General features: G+C 43.4%; 1 protein-coding gene across 2 annotated transcripts in view; it reads right to left on the reverse strand.

Moving 5' to 3' along the window:
- Positions 1 to 23614, reverse strand: part of PPP6R2 (protein phosphatase 6 regulatory subunit 2) — a 64975-nt gene that overhangs the window by 40979 nt on the left and 382 nt on the right. For both annotated transcript variants that reach the window (XM_018560755.1, XM_018560754.1), the window contains exons 2-4: positions 6847 to 6955; positions 4943 to 5200; positions 74 to 260 (exon numbers count right to left, since the gene is read on the reverse strand). In XM_018560755.1, the coding sequence (XP_018416257.1) occupies positions 74 to 260; positions 4943 to 5169 (414 nt within the window). In that variant the 5' untranslated portion in view covers positions 5170 to 5200; positions 6847 to 6955. The remainder of the gene's footprint in view (positions 1 to 73; positions 261 to 4942; positions 5201 to 6846; positions 6956 to 23614) is intronic.

Raw genomic sequence — 23614 nt, forward strand, 5'->3', positions numbered from 1 at the left:
TTTTTTTTTCTTTTAGCAAGCATTGTAAAGGGCCACAGTCAAATCACTCAACATCAATAAAAAATCCTCTCACTTGCTCAGTTTTCCTTGCTATCAAGTTTCCGATGGACTTGCTAAAGAAGCTGGCAAGCAGCGGGTTAAGAGGGGGTTCTTGTTGTAGGAAGTCATAGAGGATGTTGAGTAGGTGCTCATCTTCACCTAATTTGTCATTAATTTGTGGCACATCACACGTAAGCAGTTCACAGGCAATGTTAGGATACCTGCCAGAAAATCAGATATATAATATAGGTTACATTACAAAAGATCAGCGCAAAATTATTATTCACTTTATAAAGGAACTCTAGTCTAAACAAACATTCTTCTAAGTTTTAAATGTTATAACTGTTCAAACATCTAAATATAACCCCATTAACAATATTCTCTTGGTTTAAAAAGCTGAGAGGGTAGCTAATAAGCAGATTAGCTGATCCAGACCAAACGGCCTGTTCCTCAAATTATATGTGTAATATATATATCTAGTTGTGTATTGGAGTCCCACTGCTGACTCCTCTCTGCTTGCAGGTACTTCCGATCCAGCGGTGTCTGCATGCGGATGCATGCTGGTGCACGCGTCCATAGACTTACCTTGCGTCTCTGCTCGTCTCCCGACCGAGAATCCGAACTGCGCATGCGCCCGCCCCAAGATGCTTTGCGGCCGTCCGAGCAGTTCCTGATTCATAGCGCGGGAGCGCGCAGCGATAGCGAGGCAAGTGTAAACCGCTGTTAAAGCGTGGTTTTTTTTTACTTTTTGCCTATATCTACTGCTTGCTGGCAGTAGATATAGGCAAAAAAAAAAACGGAGGGTTTAGAACCCCTTTAAGAAAAATCAAGGCCTTCTTTTGGGGATATTGTCTTGCAAAAATCATTTTTTTTTATGCAATTCACACAAAATAAAAACAGTGTTAGTTTAAAAGAAAATAGTGTTACGTTAGATACAAAGCATATATTTTATTGTAATATTTGTCTTATTCTACATTACACTAAAATTATGATTCTGATGCAAAGCATTGCAAAGTAATTTACGTGTAAAATAATTTTCTTTGAGTACATCACAGGGCATAGGATGGTAATCTGATGCCAGTGGGTTATGTACACACCTTCAGAAGACTGGACACTGCAAGGATAGGCCATATAACCCCTACCACCCCCAGCCCACCTCGGTTTTGTAGGAAGCACTACAAGTGTGAATCACAGAAAGATAGGAGGGACCTGTGTCTTCTGATGTGCTACAAGAAACGGATTTTACAGATAAGACAAATATCCTATTTTCGTAATTGTATATCATGGACAAAAGGATGGTAATCTGACTCCAATGGGATGTGCAAAAGCTGTCCAACCGAGGGGCAGGCAATACAGCAAAACAAAGCGCAATCAGCAGTCAGGCCGAGAAGCATCCCAAAAAGGAACCAACAGAAATAAGGGCCCAACAGTTCACAGGACTGCCTGAAGAACCTTACAGCCAAAACTAGCATCTGCCGCAGTCTTCATGTTCACTTGGGAAAAGAGAACTAAGGACCTGTTGGCAGCCTTGAAGATCTGAGAAACTAAATCCCCATGCCAGGAGGTCAACGTCTGATTTCTCCCACTTGTGACAAATAGTATAAAATACCTCCAGGTAAAGAGAGCATTACCTGGGGTCAAGACATTGATGTCTGACAAAGTCCACCTGTCAATTTTCTACGCCTGGGATAGAGGGCAGGGACATGATGTTCTGCCTAAGCCAGAATCAGGCCTGCTTAGATTTGAGATACATGACTCCTGGCGCATCCCTAATCGCTGATGTAAGCCACAGTCATTTAATTGTTTGAATCTTGGTCAGGTGACCTCGCAACTGAAGGGTCCCGAGTTGAACAAGCAAATTTCCCTTAGTTCCAGAAAGTTGACCAGAAGCATAGTTCTCTTCAACGACCAATTCCCCAGTACTAAGAAGGTACCCAGGACTCCTCCCCAGCCTGAACGGCTGGCATCTGTCCTGAGCACCTTCCAGGTCATCAGGAGGATTGGATTTCCCAATTCCAGTGCCAGACTGGAAATCCACCATGCCAGGGCAAGCCTGGGCTTGCTGTACAGGTGAATGGGGCGATCCAGAGACTGGGCCTATTTGTCCCATGCAGCCAGAATGTGGAGCCTGCGCCAACTGTTGACTGAAGTCATCCAAGTATTACAATATTGGAACACCCTCTGAAAGAAGCAGGACCAGGACAGGGGGGGTCAGCACCTAGATGAAGATCCATGCAGTGGACAGGCCAAAGGGAAAAGCAACGAATTGGTAATGCTGCATGTAAAGCAAATATGTTGCGCTCGGTCTATGTGAACCAACTACACACTAAAGTGTTAATAAACAAATCTGTGTAAAATTACGACAATCCGTGTGAAAAAATATTGATGCAAGTGAATTAATTTTCATATGACTTGAAGGTTCAACACACAAACATAATAAGAATAATAAAAATCAACATTGGAACATTCAGAATTAGTGCCAGTGATCAACCTCATTGGTTCAGCATGTATATCTCAAACATGCGAACCTCTGGCTAGCGATGTAGTAAAACACAGAAAACTTACATTTAACCCCTTCATGACTGAGGCCTTTTTTTTCATTTTTTGATTTTGAGAAGGAAGAAGGGGCTCTGTGGTGTATTAACACTTATTAACAGTATTAACACTTTAGTGTGTACTTGGTTCCTATAGACCGAGCGCAACATATTTGCTTTACATTTATTCACCTATAGACATTGTTGTGGCTGGTCCAATCAGGTAGTTAGGCACGCATCCCCAGCGCAGTGACTTCTGTGATATACTGGTAATGCTGCATGCCCACTGCAAAGTGCAGATGGAGCTGATATGCAAGAAAGGCGGGAATGCACAGAAAGGCATCCTTGTCTATGGAGGCCAGAACATTTCCCAGGTGAAGAAATGATTCACTAGGCAGATTTCTCACAGAACTTTTGGACTCTGTTTAGAATCTTTAAATGCAGTAAGATGCCACCATTTGCCTTAGGGGCAGTGAACAGGTTGGAATAAAAACCCTGAAACCTTTTTGCTTCTGAACAGGGGCGATGGCCCCCTGAGAGAGGGGTTGCTCAAGAGCAGTGAGAAGATCTGTCCCACCTTTGAGGAGAGGTTGGTAAATTTACAAGCATGAAGTAAGCAGGAGGCAGTGAAAGAAATTCTAATTTGTAGCCCCTGCAAAAACACAGCTCTCAAACCAAGCATTGGCAATGTCCTGGGGCCAGGTGGTGGTGAAGACCAATAGACTTCGCCCCCCTATTTTCATTGCGAAGAAGGCTTAATCCTGGATTTTGTGGGTTTTGAGGGCCATGCTTTGCAATGGAACTGAGTGGCTAGCTTTGACTTTGTTCCTGAGGCCTGACAGTGTCGAAAGGAATTCCCTGTTGGAGGCTCTGCCTTCTTTTTCCGAGGCTGTAAAAAGGAGTGTGAAGGAAAAGTCTTTGCGGCTCAAGGCATTTTTAAGTATCCCAGAGTAGTGAGCTTTGGTAAGGTCAACGCAGGTGGCTCATGGAGGCCTAGTGAAAAATGCTGTGCTTAGTGTGCAGGCAGATAGAGCTACGTGCTGGAAAAATTAAATGGTGGGCGCATGTGCTGTACAGTCACAAAAGAAAAAAAGGCTGTGCAGGCAAACTAGTGGCCCCAGGAGCATGAGGAGAAAATGCAGGCTGTCCCCCACTGCTGGGTGCAACAGAATGTGTTTCAGCCAGCACTCCCTATTTCACACTATAGGGACTATAACGCACAGCAGACTGGCCACCTAAGCTGAGCAGAAGCCCTGACTTACATTAGACTTACAGTTCCTGTGGAAGGTGGCAATATGCATTTCAAGGGAGAAGCCCCATCTAGATCTAAATCCTTCTAGTGGAATCTTCAGGGATGAGGCCCAACCAGCAGATGGACCAAAGTCCAGGAGTTTTATAGAACCCTGCGGCCAACTCAACATGATGTGCCAAGGTGAGGCCCCCCACACCAGGTTCCAGTGCCCAAAGCAACTTTACAGGCTGACCCTGCATCTTCTTTCTGGTGGGGTCTGGGTATAGCCCCCTTAAGGGTCAGCCAAAAATAAAATCCATCTGGAAGGCTGGAAATGGCAAATCAAAGTTGTAAGGACAGCCCTTTATGCAGCCTGTGCCCAATCACCTAAAAGCAGCTGCATAGTCCACTGGTCTCAGATTACCATTCTGTGTCCTGTGATTTACTGCAAGAAGGATTTTACATGTGAAACAAAAATCCTATTTTCTTCATTTCTAAATAACTTTGAAATGCTCTGCATCAGAATCGTGATTTCAGTGCCAATTTAAATAGGACAAATTATAAAATAAAATGTATACTTTTATCTACATTAAAGGAGAATTATTAGGCGAGTGATTTCCACTCAGCCTCATAATCTGAGCTGACCTAGAACGTTAGTTTGTGTTCTCCCGTGACCCTTAGGAGAACTATGGGGAAAAGCCCTGACCCCATAGTTCTCCTTTAACACTAATTTCTTTTAAACACTAATAAAAGTAGAAAATAAAATGTGTTTTTTTAGGGGTTTTTACTGCAACACAAATGCATAGATACATAAATACATTGTTTTTTTAAATGCGATTTGTACAGAGAAGAATGCTGATAAACTGCACTAAAGTAATACATTCATTTTCTTTTAGGCTATTCTACAATTCACTATACATGGTAGAAATTACCTCCAAAATAAAAAATGTTTGTTAGTCTGATTTCTGGCAAGAAAGTTCTTATAATAGTGGCGCAAAACTGCAAGATTCGATATATAACAAAAATAGTTTGCCCACATAGTAATATTAAACCATGATGACTTTATTGTAAGTATGAATACATTAGTTACATCAGTGTACAGCAAGGATTGAACCCTTTGATACTGGGTTTTACTCACTTGAATCGGACCTTCTCCTCCATATCTTCAGGAGGTTTTTGCGTGATGAGTTGAACAAGCTGCTCCATGCACTGAGCCTGGCTAAGGAAGTCCAGCAGCCGCTGGTTCTGAGCCTTGCACTCCTGAAGCAAGTCATCCTCATCCATTAACTCCAGCAAGGTCACATCCTCCTTTTCCAGGAGCTTGTCCACATGCGACGTTGTGTTCAGGTCAAACTTCCAGAACATTTTGGCGGAATGCTCCTCACGTAGCAGCGAGCTGAGAAAAAAGTGAGATAAATCAATTAGACTGATGACTAGAAAGCTAGCATAGCATCAATTCATCCTGGAACATCCAGGATGTGTGCTTTCTATCCTAGCAACCTTCAGGCTCCACAAATTATTCTGGTTTCAAAAGTTATTAAAACAAACTAATCATAAAAGGTATCACTAGCTGTTTATTTAAGTTAAAATCCAGGCGAATATATATTAAAAACCTGAATCCAGGAAAAACACAGAAAGAGCCATCAGTTTTAGCCAACCAGGCTCTAATGGACTTCACAGTCAGCTGGATATGCAGGAAGGTGACACGGCTGTATTCCACAATCGTAATAAAGTGGTATTAACATCCTGGCTATATAGTGGGGCAGGGCAGTGATGGACAAAAATGGCTGTTAATCAAATATTTTAGCAGCGGAAACAGTTGACAATCACGTATTTCACCTATGTAACAGTTTGCAATTACTTGTAACACTTCATAAAGTTTTGCTATACAATACACTAAAGTTACCCCCCTTATATCCTAATTTAGAAACTACCAATATTATTTGTGAATGTCTAGTTGTTGTAACTTATTGGTTGCTGCACGCTGCAACGTGTAGTAACAACCATGCAGAAGTTATCGAAAATTCTGCAGGTCTGATTTTTGGCCTGTAATGGTATGTCAGGCAGACAACTGAAATAAATAGGCTTCCTTCACTCAACAGACGTTAACATGTGTGTGTTAAATGCAGCAAAATGGACCTCCCTGGTATGTGACTGGGCCTTTACCACTGCATTGTAGTAGCACACGTTACATGCGTTAGAACACTATGGTGCCATATATCGTAAATGGCATCCCAATGCACCTTCATTGCTGTGCATGTACTGTGCAGAAATCTCGCTGAAACTCAATTTTTACCAGCTGGGGAGGAAGGGGGAGGGAATAAAATGACAAGAATGTGGTAAATTTAGCTGATCCAGATGGTAATACCTTTCAATCCTAAGCACAAAAAAAAAACACAAGAGAAAAAAAAAACCCCATAGTAATAAAATACCACATTATGCTTTATTTACACCCTTTAAAAAAAATAAAATATGGCCTCTGAAAAGGGATCTAATTTAAGGATAAGGACAGATAACACCTTGCTAAAACTTATTTGATATTTAAAAAGGTGGTGGAAAATTAAAGTCATAGCCTTTAAAGCCCAACTCCAGACGCAGCTCTTTTTATGTTCTTTGAAATCTTTAATCTAACTCACATTAACACTTTCACCTTTCTTTTTACTACTTCAGGAGCACTCTAAGCTCCGCTAAACTATTCTGATATCAGGGATGACATTTGTGCTGTGCTTTGTGAATGGCACAGCAGAGTGAGGAGGGTGGAAGCACAATACCAAAACTCGTTCCTCCCCTAGCTTTCTCTATCAGAGAGCTCCAAAGGTAATACAAAAATCAGAGTGTTAATGTGAGTATTACAAATTTAAAAAAAGAAAAAACACATAAAAAGAATTGTGCCTAGAGTTGGGTTTAAAATATGTTCATCTTCTTCAATAACGAATAAATAAATTAAAGGTGATGCAATATATTTTTTACTGGATAATGGCGTACACACTGATCACTCTTTGTTACAATATCACTAAAATGCCAAAGTCATGTAGGTCTTACCTTGTAAAGAAACAGAGTTAGTCTCACAGTAGATATGGAAGATGACCATTCACATACATTTGGGCTGGAAAGTGAAAAACACAACGGCCAGTGTACTGCAGCAGTGTTCCTGTAAGTACACAAACAGAAAATGTCCTTAAATTTGCAGAACACAAATCGTGTGACTGAAGAATAATGTAATACACTACGCCTTACATTACAACTAGGGATGCACCGATACTAGTATCGATATCGGTGCCGATACCGAGTATTTGGGTAATGACACGCTGCCCGGCTTCCTGATTGGTCGGGAAGCTGGCCAACAAGGAAGCTGGGCGCCGTGTAATGACGCAGTGCCTGGCATTCTGATTGGCCGGGAAGCCGGCTTCATGCTCCCTCGTCATCTCATGACGAGGGAGCACGGAGCTGGCCTCCCGGCGTCTCAGAACGCAGGGTGCCGCGTTATTACACGGCGCCCAGCTTCCATGATTGGCCAGCAAGACGGCTCCGGCTGGGTACCGGAGGAAGGCCGCTCCTGGATGGAGAGGCCCCGGGGGGTGACAGGCTGGACATTCTGAGGTAAGAGGGGACAGACGTCCAATACACTGTGTATCGGATGTGAGGACGTCGAGGAGACAGGCTGGAGGGAGCACTAGAAAACGTCTGTGAATCACTACTGTTCCATGTAATTAAAGCTTGCGGAATAAGTATTGTTTATATAGAAGTTCCGTGTGTATTCTATTTTTTTTTCCATATCTGTAGTGGTCCAGCATGAAACTTTCCCTCTGTAGGAGCTTCCTGTAATAAAGACCAGTCATTGTTGCACTCTCTGCTTGTACAGAGTGACTTGTATCCGCCCCCTCCATAGTCTTCTGCAGGCAGCCTGTAGTGGGTGGACTTATGGGGTCCACGACACAGCTCTGCTCTCTATATAGATTGTACATGTACAGCACAGTGATAACTGGCAAAGAAATTTGCTGCACACCAAGTGTATTTACACCCTTTGTGGCTATTGAGGAATACATTTAAATAAATGTTTTTGCACCCGGAGTTGAGCTTTAAATATACAGTGCAAATGTGCCCAATATGTAAAACTAAATACATTTCTAAGTAATCGTGATCAAATGGTAACACAATACCAACATAGTTGCAATATTAAAACGGCTAAAGTACTGGTATGCATGATACAAAATGGTAAATGTACTTTCTGAGCTAACTAAATCTTTGCTTTACTCCATTTACATCATATGACACTATCATGTTACAAGGATAGATGGAAAAATATTACACATCATGTGGCTGGGAATAAAAATACTGCAGGGTACAGAATGGAAGGTGTCCCTGCAATGTTATTTTTAGTATAGTGAATGCCATAGTGCAGGCATGGCATTGCAAGTTACTTAATATTGACACAACCACTGATCATTTGTTTCCATAGAACAGAAATGATGTTATTGTCATCATTATACATTTTAAGCTATTAATTAGGTTAAAAAAGAATCTGCTCTGCCTAAAAATGGGAAAGATTAGTGGAATCATAAGCTGATAGAAACTGGGTCATGCTGACAGTATTTTACAATACGAATCCTGAATGATGACATTAACATATAAATGGTAGATGTGACATTTCCAATGATTACCTCAATTATATATTATAATCTTCAAAAGGTTAAACATCAGTCAAAAAAACCCCCAATAGAATCAAACTATAATAGGAAAATACAGCTGAGCAATTGTATTAAAAACAAATTAAGTATTTCTATACATAAATAACAAAAAATCAATATGTATTACCGTCTCCTGTCTACAAGTACATATGCGAGTTTCTACAGGAGTTTTCATATAAACAGAATAAGTTATGTAAAAATTCTTGCTACTCCACTTTCCTAAAGGCTGGGTCACACTAATTACGTTCGAGCTACGTTGCCTGTTTATTGCAGCGCAGCCCGAACGCAACAGATAGACTTGGTTAACACCACCGTGTTCCGGTGGTGTGCGCTTAAAAAAAAAAAAAAATAAAGGGCAGCGTGCATTACTTTTTTTATGCACACCACAGTGAGACGCAGTACAACCGCGTCACACTGAGGTAAGCCCACAGAACTAGGGCTGCAACAACTAATCGATTGAAAAAGTTGTCAACATTTTCAATCATCGATTAATCGGCTTCCGATTAGTTGGCCCTGTTCACGGCTCCACACACGCTGCGCGCCGCACCTCCTCTCCACCTCATGCTCGCCGCTGGCAGACCCGCCCACCCTCAACCACGCCAGCCGCCGATAGACAGGCTCGATCTCAGAAGCAAGTTGCTGGAAGACTGCTCAGGTAAGCCTGCACTTTCCCCCACATGGTGCTCTATAATGTATTGCTGGGATAGTGGGATTTGTATTTCTCTATTGCTGATGGTACATTGTGCAGTATATTATAGAGTGCAATGTACCATCAGCTATAGAGGAATACAAATGCAGAATACCACCAGCTATAGAGGAGTACAACAAATCCCAGCAATAATACATTATACTGTGGTTCAATGCCGAATACTACCAGCTATAGAGGACTACAAAACCCTCCTGTGATGGACTACAATCTCAATACAAACTAGTAGTCCATCGCTGGAGCCATTTTAAAAAATGTATTGTATTTAATTTTTTATCCGATTAATCGAACTTAATAAATCGGCTAACTAATTGCTTTTGAAAATAATCGTTAGCTGCAGTTCTACACAGAACGTAATGACATGTCACTTTTGCTCAATTAAGCGAATCAGAACTGTTCGGGGACATGCACACCAGCAGCCGCGCGGTTGAACGTACCCATGAGGTGGCTGCACTAGCCCTACATGGTGTCCCAGTAGAGCTAGCTTAGCTACCCTCCTTGGCGCATTCCACTATGGGACTACTATAATAGGTGCAATGCAACCTCCTAAAAGAATAGCAGCATGCTGATTCTCTGGCAGAACTGTCCACAACTTAGCTGACAGTGCAAAGCAAAGCTTGGCCTGTATCTGCTATAGATATGGTGTTTCCTCTGTTGCTACCGCTTGTAAGAAGTACAGCAAAGCTAATGATGGGCCCTGTAGAACACCTGCACAAGGCATCATGGGATATGTAGACTGTGGCTAGCAGCACATGTGACCATCATGATGTGTGCACTGCTTAAGCCTTAGGGCCCATTCACACCACATCCAGATCATCTCTAGACCAAACCAGATTTTTTTTCTGTACCCAAAATGCATCCTAATGTATCCCCATGCTATTTCTGGCCTCTGTTAACGCCAGCGCAGTCCGTTCCAGACCAGACCAGATACTGCATGTTTTAATTTGTCTGGTTTGGAATGCACTGGAACGCATGGAAATGCATCAAAAATGCATACAAACGCACTGGAACGTAACTGAACGCCTATTTTAAAGCTAAAAAAAAAGCCCCCCCCCCCAAAAAAACAGCTCCAGGGCGCAGTAAAGTCGATGTAAAAACGCGGCAAACGCAATGCACTGCGTTCTAGATCTGGTCCAGAAAATGGTGTGAACCTGCCTTTGAACTGTAAATTCAGAGCATTGCTTCAGTGGTTTGCTGAGCAATCATACAATAACCATACGATTAAGAAAAAACAAAACAAAAATGACTTCCAGCAGAAGTTATCATGAGGTAGGCCAGGGATGGACAAATTCCAGGAGCCAGCTACTCAATGCTCCTTTGACAGCTGGCGCCTAAAACTAAATCCTGGCTCCTGGATTAGACAGACTGGCTAAGGTATTAGTATTTGAAGAATACTCTAAACTAGAATTCAGAAACAGAAGTGCCTAAAATGTCACAATGGAGATTATACAGCCATGATGTTCTAGATAAGGGAGTGAAGGCACCAAGATTTGGACAGTGATTGAACGTAGGACCAAAAGGAAAAGGAGGGGGGGTATTATAAACACTTTTGGAAAGATTGAGTTTTAGGAAGGGGTATACCATCCATACTGAGATGTCAGTTCATAAATTAGGGATGTGTGAGGGGACATTAAAAAAGGGAACTTGTTATATACCTCTAGTATATGCATGAGGTCATAATGCAATGTGCTAGCTGGCAATATGAGATTTAGTTTATAAAACCCACTTGGTATGAATTTGTGTCAACATTTGTTCACATATAAGTCTATTGGAATTCAAAACCCATTTGAAAAAGGACAAATGCTGGCCAGGAGGACGTCCGGTAACAAACGCAAACTAAAGGTGGCCATACATTGTTAGAGTTTCGTTCGGAAATCGTACACAAACAATCTTTCAAACGAAGACTGAACAGTTGATGGTACAGCAGCGATTTTCCTTTTTGCTAATGTAAACAAAATTTTTAGTATGGTAAGGTTGCAAAATTTTTCTCCAAAACGTTATTCGTTGAATGAGTGGGGTTTTTGTTCGTCCAAAATCTCCCCAAGAACACAGCACATGCACAAAAGTAAAGCTGCGTAGGTCAAACGAATACTTTCTCTGCATGGGTCAAACGAATATTTCCGTCATTCATCAAACAAGTGTTGGTTAGTATGGCTGACCAACGGTTTCCAAAATTGTCATTTGACTATGCTTGATGGGGAATTCTAGGTGTAATCGAATTAGGGTTCGTGGCAGAAACAAAACCTTTCCAATGAAAAGCGTACAATGTATGGGCACCTTTACTTTTCCCTCTACCAACCATACACTGCCTTTACTACTGCCAAGCATTCTACAAGTATGAACTGTGTTTCTGTTCCCAGGTTCTGAACAACAATCATAAAGAGTATCAACAGGTTATGAGGATGGAGATAAAGTACAGAAATGCTCTACTGACCCATGGCCTATCACAGATTGCCAACCAAAACGCAGCAGTTGATTTAAAAGGAAAAAAAAAGTAACGCTGATCACGCAGGATTTTTTAGATCAAAATAATTCTAACAAAAATCTAGATTTTCATTTGAAAAATCCGATTTGTTTGTGGTCTATATGAGCACAGGTTTGCTTGAAGTACTACCGTGTTTCCCCGAAAATGTCTTATATTTTTTCCCCCCCAAAAAAACCACACTAGGCCTTATTTTCAGGGGATTACTTTTTTTTTTTTTCACGTGCAACAGAATGAAAAAATACTGCCACACACAGTGTCACATTACCTGCCGGCTGCCGCTGTCCTGGAGCTCTCCTCTCTGATGCCGTCCAGGGAGCCACCTCGCCGCACGGACCTCCAGTCAGAAGTTCCCTCACCTCACCTGACCTCACTCCGACCCCATTGGCCATGCCACGCTGTGCCGCTGCCTGCTGGGAAATTTAGTGCTCTGCCCGGCGGCAGCTCTCTAAGCAAAAGCCGAGGCAGACAGGTGTGCGGGTGGCCGGGAGCTGCGGCGCGACGGTCAGTCCCCGCCGTGTATGGATGAAATGTTTTTCGGTCCTTGACATGTTGGCTGCTCATATAATTGAACGTTACTCTCGGATCCCTGGCTGGTTGGCTGCAGCAATACATGTGAGCCCCCTACCACCAAACTAGGTCTTATTTTCGGCTTAGGTCTTATATTACAGGAATCTCTAAAGATAGTGCTAGGTCTTACTTTCGGGGTAGGTCTTATTTTCAGGGAAGCACGGTATTTGCTGCTTTACAAAAACTGACCTTTCCTTGTCAGGGTGTGCAAGGAAGTGCAGCCTGATTGAGACCTCAGTGGGATCAAAAGGAAACCAGCTGTGTACAGGAAAACACATCTCATAACAATTCTCTCTCACTCAAAGCCAGAAAACTATTTAGAAACATGTAAAATGCGGAAGAGAAAATATAAATTAAAAAAAAAAAGGAATGAATATACTGAACACCAACATTACAGGTATTATTCACATACAGCCAACACAAAACATTAGTATTACTATAGTGGTAGTTTTGGTATATAAATGATACATACATGAATTTATACATAATTGAGGCTAGGCTCACACCTAGGCAATTTATCGTGCAAAACACAGATTCACACCTTTGTGGTTTGTCTCGCAGATGAAATCGCCTGTCACGCAAAAAGGTGCAGGAGCTATTTTTGGGCGGTTGTTGCGTGGTTTGTGTCCCATAGACATCTCTATGCATTGAAAACCACGCGGTTATCAAAGTTATCAGTTGCGCAAACGAAAATGCACAACAAGCGCGCAAAAGCAGCTCACCAGCTCAATCGCCTACGTGTGAACCTAGCCTTGCATGCAGTCAAAAGATGTCCAGCAAAACAGACTGTTACAGGGGCTTGGACAAACCGTATAACACTTCTTGGGGCTACATACACAGGCTGCGTTTAGTCACATGGTTTAATCTTTTGGTGACCAGAGGTGATTGGTGCCTAGATACCCAAACCATGTTCTGCAACATCAACATGCATCTGTTAAGTTGACAATAACTCTATGATTTGACAAAGGTGGGCTGCCCCACCGAAACATCTTGGTTTTTCTAATTTGCTCCATTGGATAAGTCCTATAAGAGTCTCAACCAACACTGAAATATACATACATGCACACATATACATATATAATAGAATTTTTTTTAATGTAATTGTATTTCACAATTACAGTAGCAAACATATGGCACTGCAGATGTCACTACGGCATAAACGTAGCAGTGTTTATTTGCAGGCCATAAGCTTATTTCAACAATTAATCCTTCAGCTTGTATTTGATCACTATGTCATAGCTCTAATTGATTCCCAATCATCAGTGGAGATCGGAGCCACCAATGACAGCTGAAATTTGCAGCCACCAGATGTGCAAAGCAAAAGGTCACATGATCACTCAGCTCTTGGTCTTAGAGCCAGCTTGTGAAAGCTGCAGTGTCCCACATCGGCTCTAAACTGCAGGGAAAGTATATTTAACTCTCCCTGAACTAATTAGATTAAGCAAATCTCCCCCCAGAGGAATGTGGCAACATCAGATTACCAAGAAGAACCTTTGTAGCATTCCCTCCCCTATGCTGCTTCTGTTTAATTTAAGTGGCTACTTTACAACACAGAACAGTAGAAAGGCATCATGGCACACTCACAAACCAGCATGTAAAACAACTTGTCTCACCACTAAGGACAATGACAGAGGTTTGGATACACGTCTTACACACACAGGGACCACGGGGAAGAAAAGTAGCCACACTCCAGAAGGAAGGACAGTGTCAGCACCAATTCAGAGGTGATTTGAGGATCTACAACCGAGCGATACACAAATAAGATACATTTTTCTTAATAATGAAGGTCCTTGAATGCATTTTTACGATTTAACTCCTATGTTTATTGTCACTTTAAGGCCCCGTTCACATTGAGCGATTTATCGTGCGGTAATTCCCGCGATATCGCGGCTATTTACCGCGCGATATCGCTCTTCAATGCTTTGCTAAGGGTCCTGCTGTCGCGGGTCGTGTGTCGCTACAGCAGGACCCTTTTTGGAGCGGATTTTGCCGCGATTCCAGCTTGCTCAATGCAAGCACTTGCGCGATATCGCGCAAAGTGCAAATCGCGCGACAAACGCACGATTTGCGAATCGCGCAGTGTGAATGGGGCCTAAAGGAGAACTATGAGGCAAGTGAAAATCACTCAGCCTTATACAGGGGTGTGGAAATTTTTGAAAAAACTACTTGTCCAAGGACTAAAGCGGGGGCCGAATCTACTTGTCCCTCATGACAATCTACTTGTTCTGATGCAAAAAAAATAATTTTAACCAAAACCATATTTAGCAGTGCTAAGAAGTGCTTCTCATTGGTCAGTGCCGTCAGGTGACCGCGTTGACCATCGAGTGCTTGCAATTTGCAAGCGAAAGGTAAGTATAGTGGGAGGGAGATTTGTGCGGGTAATTCCATTATCCCAAATTACTTGGAAAGTGAATTTACCCTTTAGGGTTGGTGCAGACTTGGGGATTCCCGGGACGTGCGATCCTGTGCGGTTGCATTCGCATGTATGGGGTTACATCTGGGTGGCAATCGCTGAAAAAAAGGTAGCTGTACCTATTTTCACGACATGCACCGCGCAGTGTTTTCAACCGTGATCGTGTGGGATCGCCCGGGTGGTATTGCAGCAGGAAAACGCGCAAACTGCCTAGCACGACTGGGGTGCCATTAGAAAATAATGGCACTGACAGTACGATGGGCAGTGGTGTGCGATTGCAGTTGAAAACACTGCACGTTTATTCGCGTGCAGATGGGGCAGCGGGGCTGGTTTTCATTTTTTCAATTTTTATTTACTTTGTAAAAAAAATGTCATTTGTTTTATTATTTTTACTTTAAAAAATAAAAAGGCGATAAAGTAAAAATAATAAAACAAATGAAATTTTTTTTAAAAGTAAATAAAAATTGAAAAAATAAAAAGGCGATGCATTTTTATTTAGTTACATTTTTAACTATTATTTATTACTTTTTTTTTTAAACTTAACTGTAGTGCTATCACACAGTGATAGCTTTTGGAGGTGACAGGTTCTCTTTATTGACCCTGTCACCTCCAACAGCACTGTGCTAGAACTCCTGTGACAGAAACGACCAGCGGCCGCCAGAGACAGCGGCTGAGGGAGGTGTCAGAGCCATCACTACTCCACGCCCCCCTACTCTCAGCACTCCGGCCCCTCCCCCCGCTCTCGGCGCTCCACACCCTTCGCTCTGAGTGACATTCACGGCTCTCTGCAGGGATTCCCCCCCTCCCCTGTCCAATCCTCCAGGGCTGACTGGCGGAACGGACGGGGGAGGGTACAGCTGGCTCTGCTTCTAGATAGGCAGAGCCAGCTGTCACTCACGCAGCTGGGCGGATCTCGACAGTAATGTTGGGATCCATCCCGGCTGTGGTGTCTCAGCATACTGCAAGCTGTAGCTCGCGGTATACTGAGCTTTGGGTGATGGGAGGACGCTAGTATATGTCCTCCCGTTACCCTTAGGAGAACTATGGGGAAAAGCCCTGACCCCATAGTTCTCCTTTAAAAGGTAAATAATGGTGTTTACATTCCAATTAGAAGACGAGTGAGCAATCCATTTTTTTTTATGTCGTTATTCCCTATATTGTTGCTTTCAAATATTCAACGTTTAAAGCCAACATAAAACAGACTTCATCTAATAGCCTCGGGAACATAATGTTTCTTGACAGGAGCTTTGAGATGAAGCTTGGTGAACACTCCAAAGTCCAATATCTATTTCTGGAACGGTACAACTCTCCTAGAGGTAAGGAAGGGTGCATCAGGGAAACAAATGCTTGCTGCTAATACCTTATTATTTAAATGCAGTTAGCCTCCAATACAATAAAAAGGGGTGAGCCAGGGACAGAGAGAGAGGGGAAGATGATGCTGGATAACCTCCCACTAGAAAATGAGGCAGGCTCTGTATGACCTTGTTGCAGGTTCCAATACACACAGAGAGAAGCTCACGGTGTGCAGTCTGAGTAAGCAAGTTCAATACAGGAGAGGTGTCTGTACAACTCTTTAAGACTGGAGAAGAGCTTTAAAGAAGGTCTAACAGGGTTATTCACAAAAGTGTGAAGAGTTTGGAGAAGACAGGAGAAGTGAACAATCTAGGACAACATCGCTGATTTGGAAAAATTCTCCAATTCTGCTGTTTCCTGCTCAGCTATGTTGTCCTAGATTGTTCACTTCTCCTGCCTTCTCCAAACTCTTCACCCTTTTGTGAATAACCCCCTAAGTCCTATACATTGTATTGGATGTGAGGACACCAAGGGACATTCCATCACTGGAGTGGAGAAGACAGGCTTCAGGGCCTGGCCTAGCAGCCAGCCGGCTCTGAGGTTCAGGTGAGTATATATTTGTAATTTTTGCACATAGATGGAAATGAGCACGTAACTCTTGTAGAACAGGGGTAGTCCTACTGCGAGATTATTACTGCCTGGAGTTCTTCTTTGAATCAGCAATTGGTTACGACTGTAGTGGAGCAGAATGGAAAGTTCTTCCATCAAATGAAACAAAATTCTAACAGTAAATTTGTGGCTTTTGTTCAAGAAGCTCCATTCATCCCAAAATCGAATGTTAAAATCAAACGGAATATCAAACACATCTTCATCAAATCTCTGATGCCGTTATGAATGTCCTGATGAGATGTTTTGTATGAACATTCAGCTGAAAGTCTACCAGTGTATATGAAGCTAGAAACATACAGTGGCTTGCAAAAGTATCCACCCCCACCTCCCCCTGGCATTTTTTCCATTTTGTTGAGTTACCACCTGGAATTGAAATGATTCCCCCGCCCCAAGTCAATACTTTGTAGAGCCACCTTTTGTAGAAATTACAGCTGCAAGTCCCTTGAGATGTGTCTCTATAAAGGTGGCCATACATTTTACAACCCTCGCTAGACTTTTGTCTTGCGAGGGTTGTAAAGTACTTTTAAAAAAAACGTACGATCTGCCCATCGTGGACAGGCACATAGTACTTGCGATCATCGAAAGCCTGCCCCGCTGAGGGGCTGGCTTCCGATGACTGTAATGAGGGACGGACTTCCGATGACTGTAATGAGGGACGGACTTCCGATGACTGCAAACGGGCAGTGTGCACGTGCACACACCGGCCCGTTCGGCAGTTGTCGAAAATGCAGGCCACTAACTCTTTTCTAGCATGCTGGTTCGATGGAAGACGTGCGACCGTACAGTAGAAACGGGTCGCACGCCTTCCATACACTGCACGATTCTCGTACGAGAATCGTGCAGTGTATGGGCACCTTTAGCCTGGCACATCTAGCCACTGGGATTGTTGCCCATTCTTCAAGGCAAAACTGCTTCAGCTCCTTCACATTGGATGGGTTTTGCTGGTGTACAGCAATCTTTAAGTCATACCACAGATTCTCAATTGGATTGAGGTCTGGGCTTTGACTAGGCTATTCCAAGACATTTTAATGTTTCCCCTCAAACCACTCAAGTGTCACTTTAGCAGTATGCTTAGAGTCATTGTCCTGCGGGAAGGCGAACCTCCGTACCGGTCTCAAATCTCTGGCAGACTGAAACAGGTTTCCCTCAAGAATTTCCCTGTATTTAGCACCATCCATCATTCCTTCAATTCTGACCAGTTTGCCTGTCCCTACCTACAAAAACGTCCCCACAGCACGATGCTGCCACCACCATGCTTCACTGTGGGGTGGTGTTCTCGGGGGGATGGGAGGTCTTGGGATTGCACCAGACATAGCGTTTTCCTTGAATGTCAAATAGCTTAATTTTAGTCTCATCTGACCAGATTGATCGATTGTTTAGTTGGTTTCAGCCCAACAACTCACAGACATCCAGGACCAACTAATCGATTGTGAGAATCGTTGACAACAATTCTCATTATCGATTAATTGTTTAGTAGGTTTCAGTCCTACAACTAACAGGGAGAAGAAGAATGGAAAGTAAGTGTGGACCTCACCTGCTGGGTGTCCTATCGATTTAAACAAAGCACTGCTGAAGAGAGATACAAACACTTATTTTATTTAAATAATATTTTTACATTTGTAATGTGATGATTTCTAGGAGACAGAGAGATAGTTATTACTAGAGGTACACCGACACCGGTTTTTTCGGTACCAAGTACCGATATATTTTTTTGGTACTCGCATGTAATGACTCGCCGCCAGGCTTTCTGATTAGCCGGTCCCATGCTCCCTCATTACCAGGTGACGAGAAAGCATGGAGGCGGCTTCCCGGCCAATCAGGAAGCCGAGAGGCTTGAAATGACTCGTCCACCTGACTTCCTGATACCGGGAACATTTGGGAGAGTACAAATACTCGGTGCATCCCTAGTTATACCTCATTAGCATTTTTAGTCGAAGCTTTAAAGAAGAACTATGGGCAAAACTTATATTAACCCTTGCCGTGGAGCTACCCCTGCACTACGATAAACAGTTAGTTCATTTTTGTCTAGGGAGCAATATAAAAAGTTATACTCGCCCGATCCCCGGAGCGCCTAAACTGGAGTTGGGCTACTTGTCTGTGAAAGTTCTCATTTCTCCAGGTCATGTTCTACCTAGTAATACTCACATACAGCCTGACTTGTTCTGTAATGCTGATGACGTTTCACTACTCATCCAAGTAACTTCCTCAGCTCCTTGTGGTGAAATACCTGTGCTGCCACTGCTGATCTTCTCTAGCTGCCCTTTAAAAAGAGATCCAACAACTTCAATACTGTCCCTAGCAATGGCCTGCAGCATGCATACAGATCAGCCGATTTCACTGGCTGCATGATTTTTCCAACACAGGTGATTCAGAAGATATTGAAGCCGGAGACAAGCAAGCGCCTGGGGTTTTCAGAAGGCAGACATGAAATGTATTTGAACCGGTCCTAGGTATCCCGCAGGCAAGCATAGTCTTTTGTAACACAATAGCAATGTCTAGTAAGAGTCCTGTAACTTGGCAGTAGACTCCGGCCTGACAGGCTCTTTGTAGCGTGCAGTAATCCTGTCACACGACAGAATTATGTAGCTGTAAAAGCAGGTTTCAGGTAGGCCTGCCTACCACACCTACAAAAATAGAGCTCTGCCGAAAACTAACTATGGGGATTTTGTTTTTGGTTTATTCTGTTCACTAACTAGTTCAGCACTGACTAAGAACATGGATAGTGATAGTGCATTGACAGTGTCCATCTTCAAAAACAAACATGCACCCTTCAAAGCAGGGGGGAGGGGGGGGCAAACTCCTCCAGCTGTTGTGGAACTACATACCCCATGAGGCATTGCAAGATTCTCACAGCCAGATGCATGATGGGATTTGTAGCTTCACCACAGCTGGAGGGCCGGAGTTTACCCATCCCTGCTTTAAAGGGTGAATGTTTGTTTTTGAAGTCCCAAGCTTCTAAAGTAAAGCCATCTATATGTAAGATGTGGACGGTGAAGTTGGACCTGTACCCACCTAAATAAGTATGCCACATGGAAAAGGCAACTTATAACACTCACCTGTCCCACTGTCCATACTACCCATCATTGCTGTTTTCAATAGAGATCGTTACCTCACCTGCATCAGACACTCCAGAATGTGCTGGATACCTGGTCCTCCTCTGCGCTCTGAAGTTCCATGTGCCGACCCCTATCTCATGACAGTACACAGTAGTGATGTGGGTGTCAAGGGATGGAACCGCAGCTCGCGCGAGTGAGTCAGATATTCCACACACCCAGAAGATATTTTAGGACAGGGAAGGTATATACCGGTATTAAAAGCCATAATTTTCAAGCAACAGGTGGCGAGTTATTTCTTACATTTGTGTTAGGTGGAGAAAGAGTCCCAAGGGACCACTACCAGAGACGATTTGTATTCGAATACCTAATACTTGGAACAATAACATTCTCTCTTTGGTTTTATTTCTCGTGCCTTTACATCTATTTTACGCCAGAGTTTACTATCTGTAAAATAAAAAACAAAGTTCAAAAGTGCTACACTCCACAGGGTCATTTACTGGAAAAGAAAAGTCTTTATTCACAGAGCAAAAAACACACAGAGTGGAATTTATCAAAACTGGAGCAGTTGCCCATAGCAACCAATCAGCTTCTAGCTTCAGTTTGTTCAGTTAAGATTTGAAAATAAAAAAAAGACAGAAGCCGATTGGTTGCCATGCACAGCTGCTCCACATTCTGCCTGCTCCGGTTTTGATAAATTCCCTTCAGACTGTCCAAAAACTGCCCTCCTCGATCCTCAACCTCTAACGCATTTCACCGTTTAGGCTTAATCAGAGAACGGTCTGCGTTTTATTGTGTTTTTAGCCGCAGTCAAGGCAATGTATGAATGTGTGGCAGTGCATTTGTTGTGACTTCTACAGGAAGTTAATCAGTTCAGATATGCGTTATGTGTGTTCGTCACAATGCAAAGCTCAATCCAACGAGATGCAAAAACCCGCAGCAGCCACCGAGTGACATTACACGCACTTACCTGCCTGCAGCCATCTTGGTGAAGAACGCTGGCAGAGAGAGGAGAGGCAGTTCACCGGGCGGCATAAGATTTGCGCCAGGTCCCCTCCTCTCTAGTGCAACTGTCGGGCTCTTAGTCCATGACCGAGTGCCCGACTTTTCAGACTGATTTTTGGTGTCACCCCATGTGGGCCGCATCCCCCTAGTGACACCACTGCATCAAATGTAACTGTTCATGTGACATTCAGACCTGTCACAGAGTCAGTAGACACATTGGAGGGGATTAATAAAAAGTGTCTGAGACATCTTTCTCAAGTTTGTGTCAAATGGAGCACAGCTTTTACATTTTCCTTTTCTAAGGTGCGTGGAAAACATAAAAGGTAGAAGCCGACTGGTTGCTATTAGCAACCGCCCCCGTTAAGATCAAGTTTTCAATTAAATCTCCCCATTACCTCACACCTTTTACAGGCAACCCGTCATAACTGAGCTACTGCAAACATTGAACTCACGGCACAATTATATTCCTCAATAGCCACAAAGGATACAAATCGGCTTTGTGTGCACCTAATGCCTCAGCAAACCCAGATATTACCTTGTATTGCGGCCTGCAGAAAACTACATGAGGGGGGCGGATACAAGACCAGTCACCCTGCACTAGGAGAGAGAGCAGCAGTGACTGGTCTGTATTACTGCACAGATCTCAGATGCCGGGTACAGCAAGATTCAAGGAAGAATACACACGACTCTTGTATTTAGACAATATTAGCTCATTTGTGATATACCTGTGCAGGCTCCCTTGTCCAGGCTGACATTTCAGCTGGTGTGTGAAGGACTCTCACTGCTTGTCATCTGCCTCATCCTTGAAGTTGTTTTAAATAAAGTGTGACTTACCTCAATTATGCACTCATGTGAAAAACAAACCCCAGCTCGCTCATTTCGTCTGCACGTAATTGGCTAATTGAAATGAATACACACAAATCCTTTAGGTCAGGGTTGGGTAAACTCCGGCCCTCCAGCTGTTGTTGAAATACAAATCCCATGAGGCATTGCAAGAGTCTCACAGCCACGACTCCCGGAGACAGGTGCATCATGGGATTCGTAGTTTTACCACAGCTGGAGGGCTGGCATTTGCCCACCACTTCCTTAGGGTCCATTAACATCTGTGCACTGCATTAACATGTGTTATGTCACACATTAACCCCTTCGTGACTGACGACGTACAGTGTACGTCGCCAGCATCGGGGCTGTTTAAACAAACTCCCGGCGACTTTTGCCGCCGGGACTCTGTTTAAACTTGTAGAGCCGACTGTCGGCTTTACAACAGAAGCGATTCTGGCGACTCACCTGTCGCCAGATCGCTTCTGTGTCCCGAAGAAGGGGTGGCCCCACCCCCCGCCGGACACCGCCGCCGTGCTTCCCGGGCTCCGTTGCCCCTTCTACGGGCCTACGTCCTTGGTGTCCGCGGGGAGCTCGAGAGGAGGTCGACGAACTTCTGTTCATCGAATGTGATAGCAGTCAAAGTAAAACCCCCCATGTGATAGCAGTCAAAGTAAAGTAAAAAAAAGTTTTTAAAATTAAAATCAAAATAAATAAATCTAATGATAATAATAAAAAAAATTAAAAGTCCCCCGCACCCGCGAGCACGCGCGTCGCCACGTAAACACATGTCGGGTGCGCCTACCTATGAAAATGACGAACGCGCTACACATGTTGGGTATCACCGCGTCTTCTGTGGTCTTTTTGGGGTACTGCAGTTTTTCGCCGTTTCACGGATGCACGCAATTTGTAAACTGGGCATGTTGGGTATCGTTTTACTCGTTGTAACCTCATTTTATATTTCATTTAAAAAATGGGTATTTTGTTGTGTTGTGGGGCATTTAATTAAATTTATCACTAAATTTTGGGGTTTAATAAAGGAGTTGCGCTAATATTGCGCAACATAAACATTTGCAACTACCACCGTTATATTGTATAGGGTCTTGGCATTCAGAAAATATATAATATTTGGGGGGTTTTAAGTAATTTTCAGGCCTAAAATGTGGAATATAACATGGGTGCAAAAAATGAAAAAAAGGCCTCAGTCATGAAGGGGTTAAACTGTGCTGCAATAAGACATTGAAATCAACAGGCTTCTAACGCATCTAACAGTCCCAAAATCGGACATGTCACAAACGTTTTTTGTCCCAACACAACACACTACGGGGCACCATGTGTGTTATGTCACACATTAGCAGGTGTCGCATTAGGGCAGTCAATTAAAGTCAGTCAATTTGCGTCTGATGCACAAAAACATCAAAAATAAATTAGACATGTCGTAAAGTTTATGCCACGATGTACTTCGGTGTGTTGTAAGGCATGCGAGTTGCCTTAGTGCAGGGGTGGGCAACTCCTACTCTCCAGCTGTGCTTTAACTACAAATCCCATCATCCCTCTGGAAGTAATTCCTGTGCCTGAGAGAGTGTTGCAATGCCTCATGGGACTTGTAGTTCCACAACAGCTGGAGCGCCAGAGTTGCCCACCCATGCCTTAGTGCAAGAGTAGACAACCTCAGCATCCCAGCTGTAGTGAAACTAAAACGCCTGTCATGCCTCAGCCTCTGGCAGTCATGCCTGTAGCTGACAAGAGTATTGCAATCCCTCATGGGACTTGTAGTTCCACAACAGCTGGAGGGGCGGAATTGCCCACCCCTGCCTTAGTGCACTGGGGGGGGGAGGGGCTTTAAAATGAATAGACACACAATGCATCAAGGTACATAACATGCAAAGCTGCAACAAGAGGATGTACATTGTCCCTTAGTAAATCACCCTCATTGAGCGAGGTCAGGCAGCTAGGGGGTCAGCAATTGTCAGACTTCAGGTGACCTCTGACACCCTGAGTGATGGCAGCTCCTGGATACGAGCTGAAGTGATGTCAGAGGTCATGATCTAACCATCAGGAGAGAGAGAGCAGAGAACATCCACCGGAATAATGTCCACAGGGCACCCACCC

This window comes from Nanorana parkeri, unplaced genomic scaffold (assembly GCF_000935625.1).
Source record: "Nanorana parkeri isolate BGI_ZX_2015 unplaced genomic scaffold, ASM93562v1 scaffold476, whole genome shotgun sequence".
Taxonomy (NCBI): domain Eukaryota; kingdom Metazoa; phylum Chordata; class Amphibia; order Anura; family Dicroglossidae; genus Nanorana; species Nanorana parkeri.